Source organism: Dromiciops gliroides, chromosome 3, assembly GCF_019393635.1.
Source record: "Dromiciops gliroides isolate mDroGli1 chromosome 3, mDroGli1.pri, whole genome shotgun sequence".
Taxonomy (NCBI): domain Eukaryota; kingdom Metazoa; phylum Chordata; class Mammalia; order Microbiotheria; family Microbiotheriidae; genus Dromiciops; species Dromiciops gliroides.
The window spans coordinates 606,907,538-606,923,433 of record NC_057863.1 but is presented as its reverse complement, the minus strand read 5'-3'; the positions used below and the strand labels follow the sequence as shown (position 1 = coordinate 606,923,433).

Here is a 15,896-nt window from a genome sequence, read left to right as displayed (position 1 = left end):
TCTGCACGGTCCAGCCCGGCTCTGGGCTCAGACCAGGAACATCGTGCCCTTCCCCAGATAAAGGCTCTGGTCAGCCGGGCAACAAATTCAAATTCAGTTAACATTTATTAAGGCCCATTGCAGTCCAGGCAATGGGCCTGGAAAATCACTGAAGAAGAAGCCCTGCCCCATGCTGCCCAACCAGGTCAGTATCTCAAGAAAGAGCTGACCTTCCTCCTTCCAACCTCCTGGACTTCTCTATGGGGCTGGTGACCAAGGGAGAGGAGGCAGGAAGTTGTGGTCAGGGCAGTTTTATTAAGTCTGAGGGCCTGGATCTCTTCCTGGCCTGCTCTCACACTCTGCGGCACATAGCAGCAGTAGCAGCAGGTCTCCCCTGGCTCTGAAGGACAGCAGTTTGTCCCCTGAACAACCCTCAAATCAGTTCTCAGGGCCACAATGAAAAGATCTGAGACCCTCCCCGGAAGAAGAGTAAGCAGACAGCTGTAGCATAGGGAAAGGGAATCAGAGAACCTTAGTTTTAACCTGTTATACCACTAAATTGCTATGTGACTTTGGGCAAGTATGTTCTCATCTCTGGGCCTCAGTTTCCTCATTAAATGAGGAAGGTGGATGAGAGGATTTCTATTCCCCACCCCCACTACCCCCAGCTCAGGGAGAAGTTGGCCTAATTCAGCCCAGTGCCAAGACCTAAGCAGAGATCATCTGAGCCAGTCCAGGTAATTCCAGGGCCCGGAAGAGGGGGAGATGCCACTGCAGCTAGGAGAGGTGGCCAGCCAGATCTATCCTTAAGTTATCATCTAGGTTTGGGCTTGAAGCCCAAAGAAGGAAAATACCTTTGGATCAAAAGGATAGGCTCTGAGTGGGATGGGGAAGGAGGCTGCACAAAGTTCCATTCCAGTGAGGGGTTGGGTACTGGGGGGAGGGGGTCCACAGGGAGGGAGACAGTATTGCTGTTTTGTAGCCCTCCAGCTCATCAACTTCTGGTTCTGTTGTTCACTTCAAACTACCCCTGTGGCACCTTCTGAGACTGAAAAACGCCCACAAGCTTTGCTGGGAGAGAAGGAAGGTTTGGTACCCTTTCCTAAAGAACGTAAGGTCTCAATCCCAAGAACCTTCTAATGTCTCTTTTCCCCATTTCTCTCTACCACTGAGGGTTACTGAGCTTTGAGACCACCCTAGAACTTCTTTTCCCACTCTCAAATTCATCTGTGGTTCTCCATTGTCTTCACCTCCCCGTCAATTCCAGAGCCCTGGGCTTTGCCTCAGACCCAACCTATCACCAGATGCATTGCCCCTTTGCCCAAAAGACAGGGCCCACATACCATAACCACCTCACCCAAAGTAACTTCAGAGAAGGGGGGGGGGGAACCATGACTATACCTTCTGCTGGCCAAGTTAATCATATTCACCTCTCTTACTATTTCTTCCAGCTCCACAGAAAGAGGGATGGGTGCAGAATGAATATAGGAGAGGGTAGAAAGGATGAGGGGGTCTGCCAGGGTTAGCAAACCAGGAGACAAAGAAACACCCTAGCATCCTAAAGTTCCATGCCCCCATCTTCCTTTCAGAGTCCAAGTCTACTGTCCACCCCTACCCCTTTCAAACTGGGAAAAGGGGTGGGGCACTTAGATTCACCAATGGCCAGACACAAACAATTTTACTGGGGCGTCTACGATAGTCTGATTGCTCTCCTAGCTCCTGAGCTGGACGCTGGACCCAGGCCCTTCCACCCAGCACCCTCCCACTGCTTCAGTCCTCTTTGCAGCTGAGCTCCTGCTTCACACGGTGGCTGAGGAAGAGGGCGGTGAGGACGCTACAGACCACGGTGAGGAGGAAGAGGGCTGAGAAGTTGTGGGGGGCACGGCGGTGGAGCCCTTCATAGATGGACCGCCGGGCCTCATAGTCCAGGGCCACGGCTTCGAGCTGGGCCAGCGTGCACAACACCAGAAAGACATGGAACAACTGGTGGCCCTGCCCAAAGATGTGGCACTTGCCAGGAAACCACCTCTCGGGGGAGCAGGCAGAGAAGAAGGCAGCTGCCAGAAGAAAGAAAGCCACTTGGCACTTGTGGTAGAGCACAGCAGGGTCCTCCTGACCCAAGGCCTGGGCCACGTAGATGCGGTGCACCACAGGGCTGATGTCCAAGGCATAAGCCAATCCTGAGGGCATCTCCTGGCAAATGCGGCCCAGCAGCCCTGGCAACTGGCGGTACTTGGTATAGCAAGAGCCAGCACAAGACAGCCAGGCGAGAAAGGCGGCAGCAGGCAGGAAGATGGCTGCCACTCGAGCATGCCATGCAGGCTCAATGGCGTAGTAGAAATGGGCCAGGGCACTGCCAAACTGGTATACGGCCACACCGACATAGTCCAAGAAGAAGAAGCTGTAATGCCAGAACTCAGATTTGGCCTGAAGGAGGTGAGCCAGAGCACTGAAGAACAGGTAGGTGATAGAGGCGAGGACAATGAGGAAGAGGGGCCGGGCATGGGGGTCGCCCACAAAGTCCACGGTACCTGCAAAGCATGCCAGGCGCAGAAGCAGCACCAGGGCAGCCACCAGGTGGGTCCAGACGTTGACGGCCTCATTGTGCTTTTGGAAAAGGCTCAGGAAGTAGAAACGCCAGGTGCGATGCAGGGGCCGGTAGCCCGAGTAGATATATGGCTTCCAGAAGAGGCGAGGCACCTCAGCCCGGCCCACAGTACTGTCTGGCAGGGGAGATGCCAGCTCCCCCAAGAGCCTGGGCATCTGTCCCAGCTGCCGGACACTGGGGAAGAACCGACTGAGCTTCTGGGCTATGGCTGTGGCCATGGTGGGGGCTGAGGGCAGAGAGCTGTGGAAAATAAACAAGAGAACAATCAGGAAAATAGCTTCTGTTTCTATGCCACTTCAAGGTTTACAAAGCACAATAGCTTGGGAAGTGGTCAACATCAGCACTGTCCTCATTTTACAAAGGAGAACAATCCATTTCCTCTTTGGTCACTCCCTCCTTAGTCCCTTAGGTCAGGTCAACCCAACCATGTTATTGAAATGGCTCTCCTGACCAAGCAACTCCTCATCTCCAAACCCCTGGCCTCTTCAGTCAAACAGCCAACAGGTATTTGTTTAATACCCATTGCTGGCCAGGTACACTATGGACCAGGCACTATGCTTGGTGCTGAAGATACAAAGATAAAAAGCAATTTACATCATATTAAGCAAATAACCTCTCTCAAAGACCAGGCTCTCACAAGGGCCAAACCCAACAAAGCTTATCCTCTGTTGGAGGAATGATACCACATGGGTCATAGGACCATGGATTTAGAGACAGAAGGGACCTTAAGAGTCCAGCTGATCCAACCCTGCTCTTTGTACAGAGAAAGTTTAAACCCAAAGAGGTTAAGAAACTTGTCCAAAGGCACAAAGGTGGGATTCAAACTGAGATACTCTGACTCCAACGAGGAGGCAACAGAGTGTTCGGGTCACATGGAGACAGCTTTTGCAACAGCTTGGAGGACGTCAACACAAGCTCATCTCCACTAGTCCTCAGCATCTGACACTGTCCACAAGCTAGTTCTGAAATCCACATACACTGTCCTACAGGAAATTCTCCTGCCTTTCCGTTGTCCCTTCTGTCTCCTCCCTCTTGACTTCCTCCTCCTCAAGACTCCTCTGGCCTCCATTCTTCTTTCTGTCTCTACACTGTCTTCTCTCCCTCAATTATTACCAATATCAATGCCTCAGAAGGAGCCTGGGAATCCCTAGGCCTGCATCTCCAGCTCCATCAGTGCCAGCATATCTATGACCTCAGAGGCGACATGTCCAAAATCAAAGATCTGGAGAGCTAGCCCCCCACCAAATTCCCAGGCCAGACGATGGTGATATCCAAGCACATCACTCTCTCCTGTATCCTAAATCCTCACATGTAGGCCTGTAACTAGACTTAGGGATGCTGTCTCTCTGCATTGGATCATTTTACATCAAAGAAAGTACTCTCAGCATCCCCATTTTTATATTTGGCCATTAGGGAGGGCCTTCTACCAACTAATTTCCTAGAAATATTACAATTTGTTACCTACTTCCTAACTCAGACTCACTGAAGCCACCACCTTCTTTTCCAAATTTCATTGCCTTTCGCTGGAACATCTTGCCTCCTACTTTCCACCAATCACAAAAATCATAGATTACAACAAGGCAGCTCCCCAGAGTGTTGGAGCTGTGAAAGACCTCAGATCATGGGATGTCAGAGATGAAAGAGACCTTAGAACCTGGAATGTCCAATCTGGGAGGATCCTTAGAACAGAGAATAAACTTTTTGGAATAGATCTTGGAGCATGCAGTGTCTGAACAAAAAGGAAACTTTGAACAAGGGAAGTCAGAAATGGAAGGGGTCTTAGAACATAGAATGTCAGAGCTATGAGGGTCTTTAGAACAGGAAATGTCAGAGCTGGAAAGGACTTAGGACACAGAGTGTTAGAAAATAGGGACTGGAAGGGAGTTTTGCAACCACCTAGCCCTTCATTTTACAAATTAAAAAAAGAAAAAGTAAAGCCTCCAGAGTTCATAGGATCAGCAGGAAAAATGCATAGAAACAGACTTTTAAACTATCTCAGATACCATCTAGCCCAACCCTTTCACTTTACTGGAGAAGAAAGCAAGGCCCAGAGAAGGCATAAGCCTAGAAAAGACAGCAGAGCCAAATCCAAGAAAACAGACCCCATAGTCATGATGGTGGTGATGATAAAACCACAACTCACATTTCTAAAGCTCTGCCAGGTGAACAAAGCCTTTTGCTCACCACAATTCTGTGACCCGTGGGTGGTGTAACAATGACCCCTACTTAGCAAATAAAGGAAATTGAGAAACAGGTTAAGGCTACTGGCCCATAGCACTCAGAAGGGTCCCAGCTTGAATCCAAACCCAGCACTCCCCTGACTCCACACCCTGTTTTCTTATGGTTTCTGCATCCTGCCTCTCCACCTTCCTTCCTTGCTCTGAGATTTACAAGCCCCTCCCTCTAGGAAACTTGGCAGCTTCATAGGCCCTGAAGGGCCTAGTTTGCTCTTATTACTTTGGATGACTTTTCTTTTTTCTTTATAAACATTAAGAGAGACAATCAACCTCTCAGAAGGCCTGGACTTTTGCTCATTCCTCTGTCGACCCCACAGTGGGCCCTGTCCTCAGCCACAGTCTCAATGTCATCGATGCAACATGACTACATTAGGACATGTTTTCTGAAATCATTTCTTATCTTCTTATACCATCTGCCCTGGGTTCTTCTCTTAACTCTGTTACTAATTCTCACTAAATGTGAATGGGCAGCTACTTCCTCCCTCTGGGCCTTGATTTTCTTCTCTGTAAAATGAGGAAGTTAGGCTAGATTCTAGCTCTCAAGCCTATGAACTTTTCCCATAAGCTCCAGAGACAACCACCCCAACACACACACAATTTCCCAGCAGCCCTCCACTCCACCTGCCCTTCCTTGCAAGGCACACCCACCTCCTTAGGCTCCCATCTCCCAGGGCCTCCACTAAACATCTCAAGATCTCTTCCCTCTCCCTTCAGTTCCAGGAAGAAGTCCAAGAAAATGGAGAGGTTGTTCAAGGAGGAGAGGCCCCTGTGGAAAGCCTTCAGATCATCACTGGGGCTCAGTTTCACAGAATTTGTTTTTCAAAATCATGCCCAACCTCAAGATGCTGGTGAAATGAACACTGATTTGGTGGAAAGGAGGTCATAAGGGATGGACACCTGGCATGGGGTGATAGGCCCAGTGGAAGGGAGATGCCTCCCTGGAACCTGCTCCAACAAGTCTGACCACTGAGCCCTGGTTGTCCTTGCCCATCTGGACCATGCAGTTAACATGAACTATACCAGCCTGATGCCCACCCTTCATTCCTGATAAAACTTCCAAAGCATGCTAAGGTCACCTTGGGGTACAGGGAGGGTTCTCTCAAGCCCAGGGCAAATGATCTCTGCCAGGGGAACTGGCAACTTCCCAGGATGCTCTGCTGCTACAAGACAGGTGAGACTGTTAGGGGTGGGGTTTCCAAGGATCAATGTCCTGTGTGATGTCACTAAAGGGTGTGGTGGAGGAGAGCACTACTACCTGCCTACCACCATTCATCTTAGCTAAAGGAGATATCAGTCTATAGGTTCCTAACTCTACTCCATCAGTCTCTGAGGGTTCCCCTAAAAAAATTCCATACCTTTTCTCTTCACATCACAAAGAGGTCAGGGGAGGCAGATGCCACACTCATTGTCTTAATATACTGATGGAGAAACCGAGGTCAAAAAAGTAATGACTTACCCCAAATCACTCAGCAAGTCAAAAGCAAAGACAGTCCCAGGTCTCAGGCCTCCCAGCTCTTTCTCAGTCCAAAACTCTTTTCACAGGATATTAGGGAAATGGAAGTGTTCGCCAATCTACTCAATGCAAATGGGAGTAAATTTGTAACAAACGTATAACAGAGATCATCCTGTTCAGACCCCTCATTTTTGCTTTTTTTTTTTTTCATTTGTGGATTTATTTTTTTCTCCTTGTCTCCCAACCCTGACTGGGGAAAAAAGAAAACCCTTGTAATAAGTACAATCAAGCAAAACAAATCCCCATATTTTCTCATATCCAAAAATGTTTTTCGCATTCTGCATCATAAATCCATCCCCTCTGTCTGGAGGAGGGTAGCAGGCTTCATCCTCAGGCCTCTGGAATCACTGTTGATAACTGTATAGATTAGAGTTCTGAAGTCTTTCAAAAGTGTTCCCGATCCCATCATTTTACATAGACACAATATGAACTTGGGCCCTGTGCCTATAACCAAAGTGTCCTTCCTCCTGTACCCTACTGCCTTCCAAATGGGATAGGCATCTAATAGCAATACCAAAACCCTAGAGAGGGTTGTGTTGGAGCTATTTTAAGGGACTCAATTCTCCCTAAGGACTTAAGTCACTGGTAAGCCCTTGGAGCACCAACTGGTCCCCAAAGACCTTGTGGCCTCAAAGAGTACTACAACAACTGATTCCTGGAGAGCCTGACCTTACTCCAGTGGAAACCCTTGGGGATATGGGGAAGGGCAGGGGTGGAAAAGTTTACCTGTTGCCAATGTTTGAACTTCCTAAAGACACTGTTGTCAGATGTATTTCTCAATTGTTAAATAATTGCACTGTTCATTGTCTAGCGCTCTGTTGGGTCCATTTAAAGTCTTCTGAGATTCCCACAGCCTTGAAAATTAGCAGAAGCCTACATGTAGGCCCAAGGCAAAAGCTGGCTCACAAACTGTGGAATCTCAAGGGCCCACGCTGATGATCCACCCCAGAGAGGGAGGTATGGGTAATCAAAAATAATAGCTGCTCCAGATGACCTCTCCCATACTGGCATAGATAGTATATAATGTTGTGGGGAGTGGGTGGATCAGAGTTTACCCTTCCAGTTGGACAGGGGCTAATGTAAAAAGTATTCTGCACTGCCTGAATACACTTTGACCAATAGGCAGCCAGGCAGTAGGGCATATTGTTATGGTATCACACCCTTTGCCTGAGCTCCTCTTGGGAGCTGAGGCTTCTGGGGTGGTTGTCAACATCTCTGGAAGGATGAATCATGGAACCATTGACTTAAATGCTAAAAGGGATCTTAGGAGTCATCTTGTCCAATCTCCTTCATTTTTTTTTAATTTTAAAATTTTTTTTTGCTGGGCAGTGAGGGTTAAGTGATTTGTCCAGGGTCACACAGCTAGTTAGTGTCAAGTATCTGAGGTCAGATTTGAACTCAGGTCCTCCTGAATCCAGGGCTGGTGCTCTATCCACTGCGCCACCTAGCTGCCCCCCTCCTTCATTTTTAAATATGAAGAAACTGAGACCCAGAGAGGGGAAGTGACTTTGTCCAAAATAACACAGGTGGCAAATAGCAGAAACAGAATTTGAACCTAAGTCCTCATAGAACTCTTGCCACTATGTCATACTCCCTTGTGAAGTCTGAGGGCTGAAACTTTTTTGGTTTTGTTTTTAATCTTTGTATTCCTGGTGCCTGGCAGACAGACAGTAGATATCTGATAAATACTTGTCAATAGATTAATTCTACAAATGTAATAAAGCGGCAAAACCAGAGTTAGAAGCCAGGTCTTTTGACTCCAAATCCACTCACACCACTGTTTACATGGTAGTGGTCAGCTTAGTGTAATGGAGAGGGCACAGGGACTTAGGAAGCATGAAGACCTCGATACAAAACTCGCTCAGACACTTACTAGCTGTGTGACCCTGAGCAAGTCACTTCACCCTCTGTGCCTCAGTTCCTCCTCTGTAAAATGAGATGGGAGGAAATGGCAAACCTCTCTAGGATCTTTGCCAAGGAAACCCCCAATGGAGTCACGAAGAGTCCTACGCAACTAACCAACAATGGCCCAATAAAGGGGGTTTGCCCTGATGGCCTCCGAAGTTCCCTCCAAGCTCTAAATCCAGACTCTTAGAAACTGTTGCTATTCACTTGGCTAAATGGGGACATGCCTTTGACTTTGTGATTTGAGGACCGTGCTAAGGTCATTAAGTTATAAAACTGCTAAGTGTTGGGTGACCTGACTATGACCCTGTCCTGGGCGCCTTACAGTTAAACTCAGGCAGACACAGACATGCCCTGTGTGACCTCTGAGTTAATCATTTCTCTTCTCTCCCTGGAAAAACCCCTTTTTGAGGTCTGAACATTCCATTACCTTACCCTTTAAGGCAAAGTTTAACACCATTAGTAAGCCCTGAAAATGCTGCGGCTATCTGTGGAAGGGGCAGACACATGGGACGCTTATGTGATAGACACGAAGCCCACATGGAACGGGCAGCACTTTGACCCAGGCACCAAAATGGAAAGGGAGCTCTTTGCCCTCCCTGCCCAGCCCAGACCCCTGGCTGTCACCCCCACAGTCCAGCGGCCACCATGTCCCTCTCCCAGAGGCAGAACCTGCTGTCCCCAGATGTCCCAAGACCTCCCAGCCTGGGCATCACACCCCTAATGGTTAACTCAGTCCCAGTCCTCCACAATCCCTATCCTTGTCTGCCTCCCCTTTCTACTGTGCTGTCTGGAACCCTTCTCTACTGGTAACAAACTCCCCTTTAGACCAGACCACTTCCTCTTACATTCTTTCCGTGTACTGTTGCTTACAGACACTGAGCTTCCTCCAGAAAACAGCCCCTCTTGGCACCCTCTCCAAAGCTGGCTGCTCCTCTCATACCCCCTGACATCCAGAGCCAAGAAGAGTTGACATACTCCTTGTTCCCCAATGTTACTTTCCAACCCTCCCTCCACCAGCTATCACTGAGTTACCACCACTCTCCTACTTTAAAGTCTACTCTATCCTGTACAGATTCTACTGGCTGATATCCCCCAGGTGTCCCTTCTTCCTGATGAATTCCACAAATTCATATTCAAATGGCTCACAAATCTTTTTCTCCATCCCAACCCCTGCTCTACTCTTATGATCTCTGTCTGCTGTCTACCTGGACCACACACAGGGTCCCTGGAAGGGGCTACAGGGGTCCCCTGCTGTAGGTCCATGAGGCCCTGGTAAAGGCACAGGGATCCCTGATGGAACTATCTAAGGTTTCTAGTGAGGTAAGTCCCTGGGGGGCAGGGTGTAACTATGGCTTCTCAATTGGGAATACATGAAAAGAGTGGGGGTCTATGAAAAGGGGTGTCCAGGTTCCCAGCAGGGGTATATGCTGGTTAATGAGGAAGATGCATTTCTTGGGAGACAGAAAAGAGGAAATTCATTCAGTCAATTTTCAATTATTGGCATTATGATTGGACTCTGTGGATTATACATGGCAAAAAGAATTTAATGCCTGCCACCCAACAGCTGGCTCACCTCCATGCTGAACCTTAGTCTCTTATGCTTTTAAAAAAGTAAATCCCACAATGCATTCTAAAACCAAATAGGAATTTTTTTAAATTTCCTGCTGTTATTAATGCATATAAATGTGAATTATTATTTCTCTAATAATTTAAGATATCTGAAATAATAATCATAATAATCCCTGGATTCCTAATTACAGAATGTTCCAAGAAGTAGATTACTCTTATTTTAAAGATAAGGAAACTCAAGCACAGAGAGGCTAACAGAGCTATTCAGGATCACACAGCATATAAGGGACAAAAACAGAAGCAGGTCTTTTCTTCTAGGGAGCTTGTGACCAGGGTGTAAGAAACAATTCCCCATAAATTCAGTCTCCTGTAGAGAAACAAGACATACACAATAGGGTCAAAGAGGAGAACACAGATGAAGGAAACAGAGGTCTAGAGAGAAGCAGCATCCTTGGCCAAGGTATCATGAAGTTGGCATTAGTCCCAGGGAAAAAGGGATGCCCTGTCCCCTATCTCCTCTCTGAGCTAGGACACCGTGTTCTTAGCCAACCACAAAGCGTCTAAGGCAACATAAAGGTTTTAGTGAAGTGAAACACGTCCTGTTACACCAGGAACCTCGAGACTATCATTTCTTTACACCTACTAGTCACACCCACTCCCCCGTCTTTTCTCACATCTCCTCCCCTCACCCCAGCTCTTCTTCAACTCATCCAAGAACTTTTTCATCTTGTTCTCAGAAAAAAAAGTCCCAGGGCCTTCCTGGCTTCCAGAGGATGTATGGCTCAGAAATGCCAGAGCTTCTTTCCCAGTAAGATTTCTCCACACTTTCCTGGCCCTTGAGGGTGGGCACTAGGCCTTCTGAGCGCGGCACCTACGATAGGGTCCTGTGCACAGAGAGGCGTTCTCAAACTGTCCGCCGGATTAACCAACTGTGTGCCTTCATCTCGCTGGTCCTCCATCTTCTCAGCCATAAAATAAAGTTGCACAACTTGGTCTTTCAAGTCCTCTCGCCCTGCTCAATCTGCGTCCTATCCTTCTGTGTTCTAAGTCCCCTCCCAGCTCTGATCGACATGTCTGTGTATCTAGACCTTTACCTCCCTATTTCCTGAAAGACTCGGTTCTGAGGAGCCGATTCCTGATGCCTAGAATTCCTTGGGGTAGCTAAGAGGCTCTGTCTAATCCCCCTTCCCACCCACCTCCAACACCCCCCCCCCCGCTTTCCTAAAGTATCAGGAAAGCTCAGATCCCTTAAAGCCCTGACCCCATTTATTTCTTGCTCATTCTCCAGCTGTGTGCTCTATGAAGTCGGGGATACCTCGGTAGAGAGGATCTCCAAGCGCACGGGCTAAGAATAAGTGTCACGGTTCTCTCTATCCCCACTTCCTACCTCTTAAACTCATTCTCCTCCCCTCAGCTTTCTCCAGTAATGCCTTTGCTTCGGTCTTCGTTCCCAACCTCCCCAGATCGCGCCTCCTTCCTTGACCCTTCAGGGCTACTGGCCCTAGGCACACTCAACTCCATCTGAACTCCCCTTCTGCCCAACACGGGCTTCCCTCCTCCCCTCCTTCTACCTCCCTTTCTTTTTCCTCCCATCCCTCTTTTCCTGGCCTCCTCACATACCTGCCGCCCGAGCCCCTCCGGGATGTAGCTAGGAGAGGTTGGAGCCACTGCTTTCGCAGACTGGCAGACACAGCCCCAGCCCCAGCCCCAACGCCAGGCTTCGTTTCCAGAGAACGCAGGGAAGAGAAGAGGCTAAGAGGAACAGGAGCGACTCCGCCCCGGCCTCGGCCCGACCCCCTGCCCTCCCCCTCTCCCCCAGGGAGCCGCCCAGACAGCCTGCCCTCGCCCCTCCTCTGTCCCTCCCCGTTGGGAGCTGGGGCCTTGCTGGGCAATGCTCACCCCAGTTAGGGAGACCTCGGTGGAGCGGATCTCCAAGCGCCTGGGCTGAGAATGTGTCACGGCTCTCTGTATCTCCCCTTCTTCGGCCTCTCCCCGGGTGCCTTAGCACAGGACCTTGAACACAACAGGAGATGGAGAATACGTGAATGAATGAAAGCACCATCGGACAACCGGATCTCCAAACTCCGTATCCCTACAGGGCACCGTCTGCGTTATTGTTATATAAACCACAACTAGCCAGATCCCTCCTCCTCAGTGGTTTTCCTCCCTCCGCCCTCCCCCTGTGTTCCGGTCCTATCTGTCTGTCTCCAAAAAGGTTCCAGTTCTGTGCCCTCTAAGTAGCTTCAGGAAGCTGCCAATATTAGCTATTGTGCACATAAGTAATAGAATCTTGGAGTTGGAGGGAACGTCGGAGGATACGTATCATCACCCACTCTCCTCTCTCCGATACTCATCTCTTCATCATGCCCGCACCTCTTCCCCATCCCCATCCAAAATGCTCAGTCGAAATTTTGCTGGCTAAACTGGAGGGTACCTGATAGAAAGGTCTCTGGAGCATGCAATGTCAAGAGTTTAGAGCTTTTAAAAAATCGAATGATTCTACAGGCTATGAGTAGAATGTTCAGGAGGTGGAAGGTGATTGTCCCACTGTCCTATACCTGGTCACACCACATCTCAAGTGCCGAGTCCAAGTTTGAAAGCACATTACAGGAAATGTCCTGAAGGGGGCAGAGTAGTGGTGAGAGAACTGGCCTCGAAGGAACTCTGGGTGTTTAACCTGGAGAAAAGTCTTGAAGAGGGGGAAAAGAAAATAGAGAATTGAAGAAATCATTGAATTGAAAGCTGAAAGACTGAAGGTCTTCTGAATAGGAACATTTTAAAATGTACATTAAAAATATGCCTAAGAAGTATTTCTACAAAAACAGACCATGTACCAAGTCACAAAGAAAATTTATATAATGTTAAAAAAAAGTTGAAAAACAAAAAATATCCTTTGCAGACCATCATGGGGGATAGGAGGGGGGAATGCTACAGGAAACACAAAGATACAGGTTTAAATGAAGACCTAATGATGATATCCTGAATAATGAATGGGTCAAAGAACAAATCAAAGAAACAGTAACTGTGTGAAAGAGAATAATAATAATGAGACTGTATTTCAAAACTTCTGAGACACACTAAAGTAGTCCTCAAGGGAAAATCTCATCTCACAATATACAGTAACAAAATATCAGCAGCATATTTTATAGTAACAAAGAGCTAGAAACAAAGTAGATACCTATGGATTGGGGAAATGGCTAATTAAACTGTGGTACATGAAAGTAATTAAATATTATCCTATGGTAATCATCAATTAATATGAAGAATTCAGAGCAACATAGTTAAGAGTTATAGGAGGGGGCAGCTAGGTGGCACAGTGGATAAAACACCTGCCCTGGAGTCAGGAGGACCTGTGTTCAAATCCAGCCTCAGATACTTGACACTTACTAGCTGTGTGACCTTGGGCAAGTCACTTAATCCTCATTGCTCCGCGCAAAAAAAAAAAAAAAGAGTTATAGGAAATGCTGAATGGTGAAATATACACACATGCACATACGTACATACATACAGATCCTTCTAGTCCTTGTTTCACATATATGCCCACACCATGTTCTTTTATCGTTTTTAAAATTATTATTTATTTGGGGGCTATGATCATTTGGGAAGAAAGCAAGCTTGGAGATCTCACCCTTCACTCCTTCAAAAGAAAACTGGGGAAAGGGGCTCTGCATCTACAATGGGCATGAAGCCATTCAATAGGATGTGATTCAGACACTCACTGTCACCCCAAATTGGCTCCCTCTGTTTCCTTCTGCTGCTCCTACTGCCCAGCTTGCAGACCACAGGGAACAAGCAGTTGCTCAGACTGAGACTGCAGGTTTCCATAAGGTGATAGGAGCGGGTATGGGTCACCCTTGCAGCTATTGCCAATGTGGCTACAGGCAGAAATTCAAGTGGCTAACCAGAGACAAGGAGGCAGAAATCAGATTTACAGGGGTAAGTCACATCCTAGAGCCGAGATAAGACTAATATGGCCAGGAGTAAGCTATTGAAAATAAATTTCAGGGGCAGCTAGGCGGCATAGTGAATAGAGCACCAGCCCTAGATTCAGGAGGACCTGAGTTCAAACCTAGCCTCAGACACTTAACACTTACTAGTTGTGTGACCCTGGGCAAGCCACTTAACCCCAATTGCCTCACCAAAAAAAAAAAAAAAAAAAAAAAAAAAGGAAAAAAATTCATTAGCTGGTGAACCAGAGAAGAAAGCTGTCTCTCACTGTCTCTCTCTAGCTCTCTCTGTCTCTGTCTCTCCATAGTTCCCTGTTTTACCTTGGTACAACCTGAGACCTGAAGCTTTGTCCCAGACACATCCCCTTGACACTTTATTTCCCTTTCCATGTTCTTTAGGTGTGGGCAGGAGCTTCAGAAACTTCTCTTCATCCCAAACACCTGGAAGGGCAAACAGAAGGAGATTTCAGAAGATGACTGGAGGCAGATTGCTTCATGTAGTTCTCTGCCAACTTTAAAGCACAGTATGTTAGCTTTGGTTATCTTCATTATGTAAGAGTACTTAACCTCTGTCCTTTCATTTTTGCTATATTCAATAAACTATGTGACCACAGTAGGGTTAGTATCTGTGTTCTGGAAAAAGAAGGGATTGTTGACTAAGAAAAGAAATACCAAATGTGGAACAGAGGGTGGAGGTCTCTGGTCATCAGATTTCATATTTTTGTCATTTTGAACAACATTCCAAAGCATACCCTACCTAAATTCTGAACCCAGCTGTCTTGGGTTTAAATTTCTCAGTGTCACCTCTGTGATCATGCATGTGGACAGGGAGAGAAGTGGGAGGGCGGGGTGGGTGTTGATGTAGAAGTAGTTTAAGTGTCTGAGTTGTTATCCTCTGGTAGACAAGAGAAGATACTGTGCCTTTTGGCCACTCGAGGTGACTTCACAGTTAGGGGTTCAAGCAGATGACACCACCTGGTCAGTCAGATGTCCTACCCCTTCAATAGATTATTTGGTGGCATGATGCCTTTCTGTACACTTAAGGAAGCCAGATCAAAAACCAATTTGGGGGGCGGCTAGGTGGCACAGTGGAGAGAGCACCGGCCCTGGAATCAGGAAAACCTGAGTTCAAATCCGGCCTCAGACACTTAACACTTACTAGCTGTGTGACCCTGGGCAAGTCACTTAACCCCAATTGCCTCACTTAAAAAAAAACAACAAAAAACCAATTTGGCCTCCTGCCACTAATACAGCACCCCAAGTGTCCCACACAGTATACAGAAAGTGTCATTAATATTAAATTACTACAGCAATGTAAATGACAGATCATTGAAATCGAAGACAATTTTGAAAGACCTATGATGAAAAATGCTATCCACCTCCAGAAAAAGAACTGATGGAATCTTAATGCTGAACAGAGTATACTATTTTTTTTTTTGGTCTGTGTTTTCTTTCACAACATAACTAATATGGAAATAATGTTTTGCATGGTTGCACATGTGTAACCTTTATCAAATTGCTTGCCTTCTCAGTGAAGGGAGAAAGGGGAAGATAGAATTTGGAACTCAAAATGGTAAAAAACCAAAGGTTAACAATTGTTTTTACATGTAATTGGAAAAAATAAATTCTATATACATGCATACATATATGTGTATATATTATATATATGGAAGACCACTAAAAGAAGGTTGAACTTTGAGCAACTGGAAAACTAATAATGGTCTCAAAGAATAGATAGTGAGATACCTACCTCCTCTGAGCAAGCAGAGCAGCAGGAGACTATTAGAGTACAATGTTGCAAATATTGCCATATATACTAGCTAGTAAGTGTCAAGTGTCTGAGGCTGGATTGTATCAGTTGGTACAGTTTAAATTCAATTTTATATTATTTTCAGTTCTGAATTATCTCCCTCCCTAGTTCCCTTCCCTCACCCATTAAGAAAAGAAACCAAACCTAGTATAAATAAGTATTAGTAATGAAAAACAAATTCTCCCATTGTCTATGTCCAAAAAGAAAGAAAAGAAAATATGCTTCAATCTGCACTGAGTCCATTAGCTCCCTATCTGGAGGTGGAGAGCATGTTTTATCAAGAGTACTTTGGACCCAGGAACTATATGGACACTATTACAAAACA

At 46.8% G+C, this 15,896-nt stretch overlaps 1 protein-coding gene across 8 annotated transcripts in view; it reads right to left on the bottom strand.

Annotated features, from left to right (window-relative positions):
• Nucleotides 1-86: 86 nt before the first annotated feature.
• PAQR7 (progestin and adipoQ receptor family member 7) overlaps nt 87-15,896 on the bottom strand; it is a 51,446-nt gene continuing 35,636 nt past the window's right edge. For 2 of the 8 annotated variants that reach the window (XM_043993277.1, XM_043993278.1), the window contains 5 exons: nt 14,083-14,202; nt 12,373-12,503; nt 11,714-11,827; nt 6,281-6,396; nt 87-2,827 (listed from right to left, as the gene is read on the bottom strand). In XM_043993277.1, the coding sequence (XP_043849212.1) occupies nt 1,750-2,805 (1,056 nt within the window). In that variant the 5' untranslated portion in view covers nt 2,806-2,827; nt 6,281-6,396; nt 11,714-11,827; nt 12,373-12,503; nt 14,083-14,202 and the 3' untranslated portion in view covers nt 87-1,749. Of the gene's footprint in view, nt 2,828-5,472; nt 5,855-6,280; nt 6,397-11,434; nt 11,585-11,713; nt 12,006-12,372; nt 12,504-14,082; nt 14,203-15,896 lie in introns of those variants that run through there. The other 6 variants (XM_043993276.1, XM_043993280.1, XM_043993275.1 and 3 more) reach the window with 6 other exon arrangements.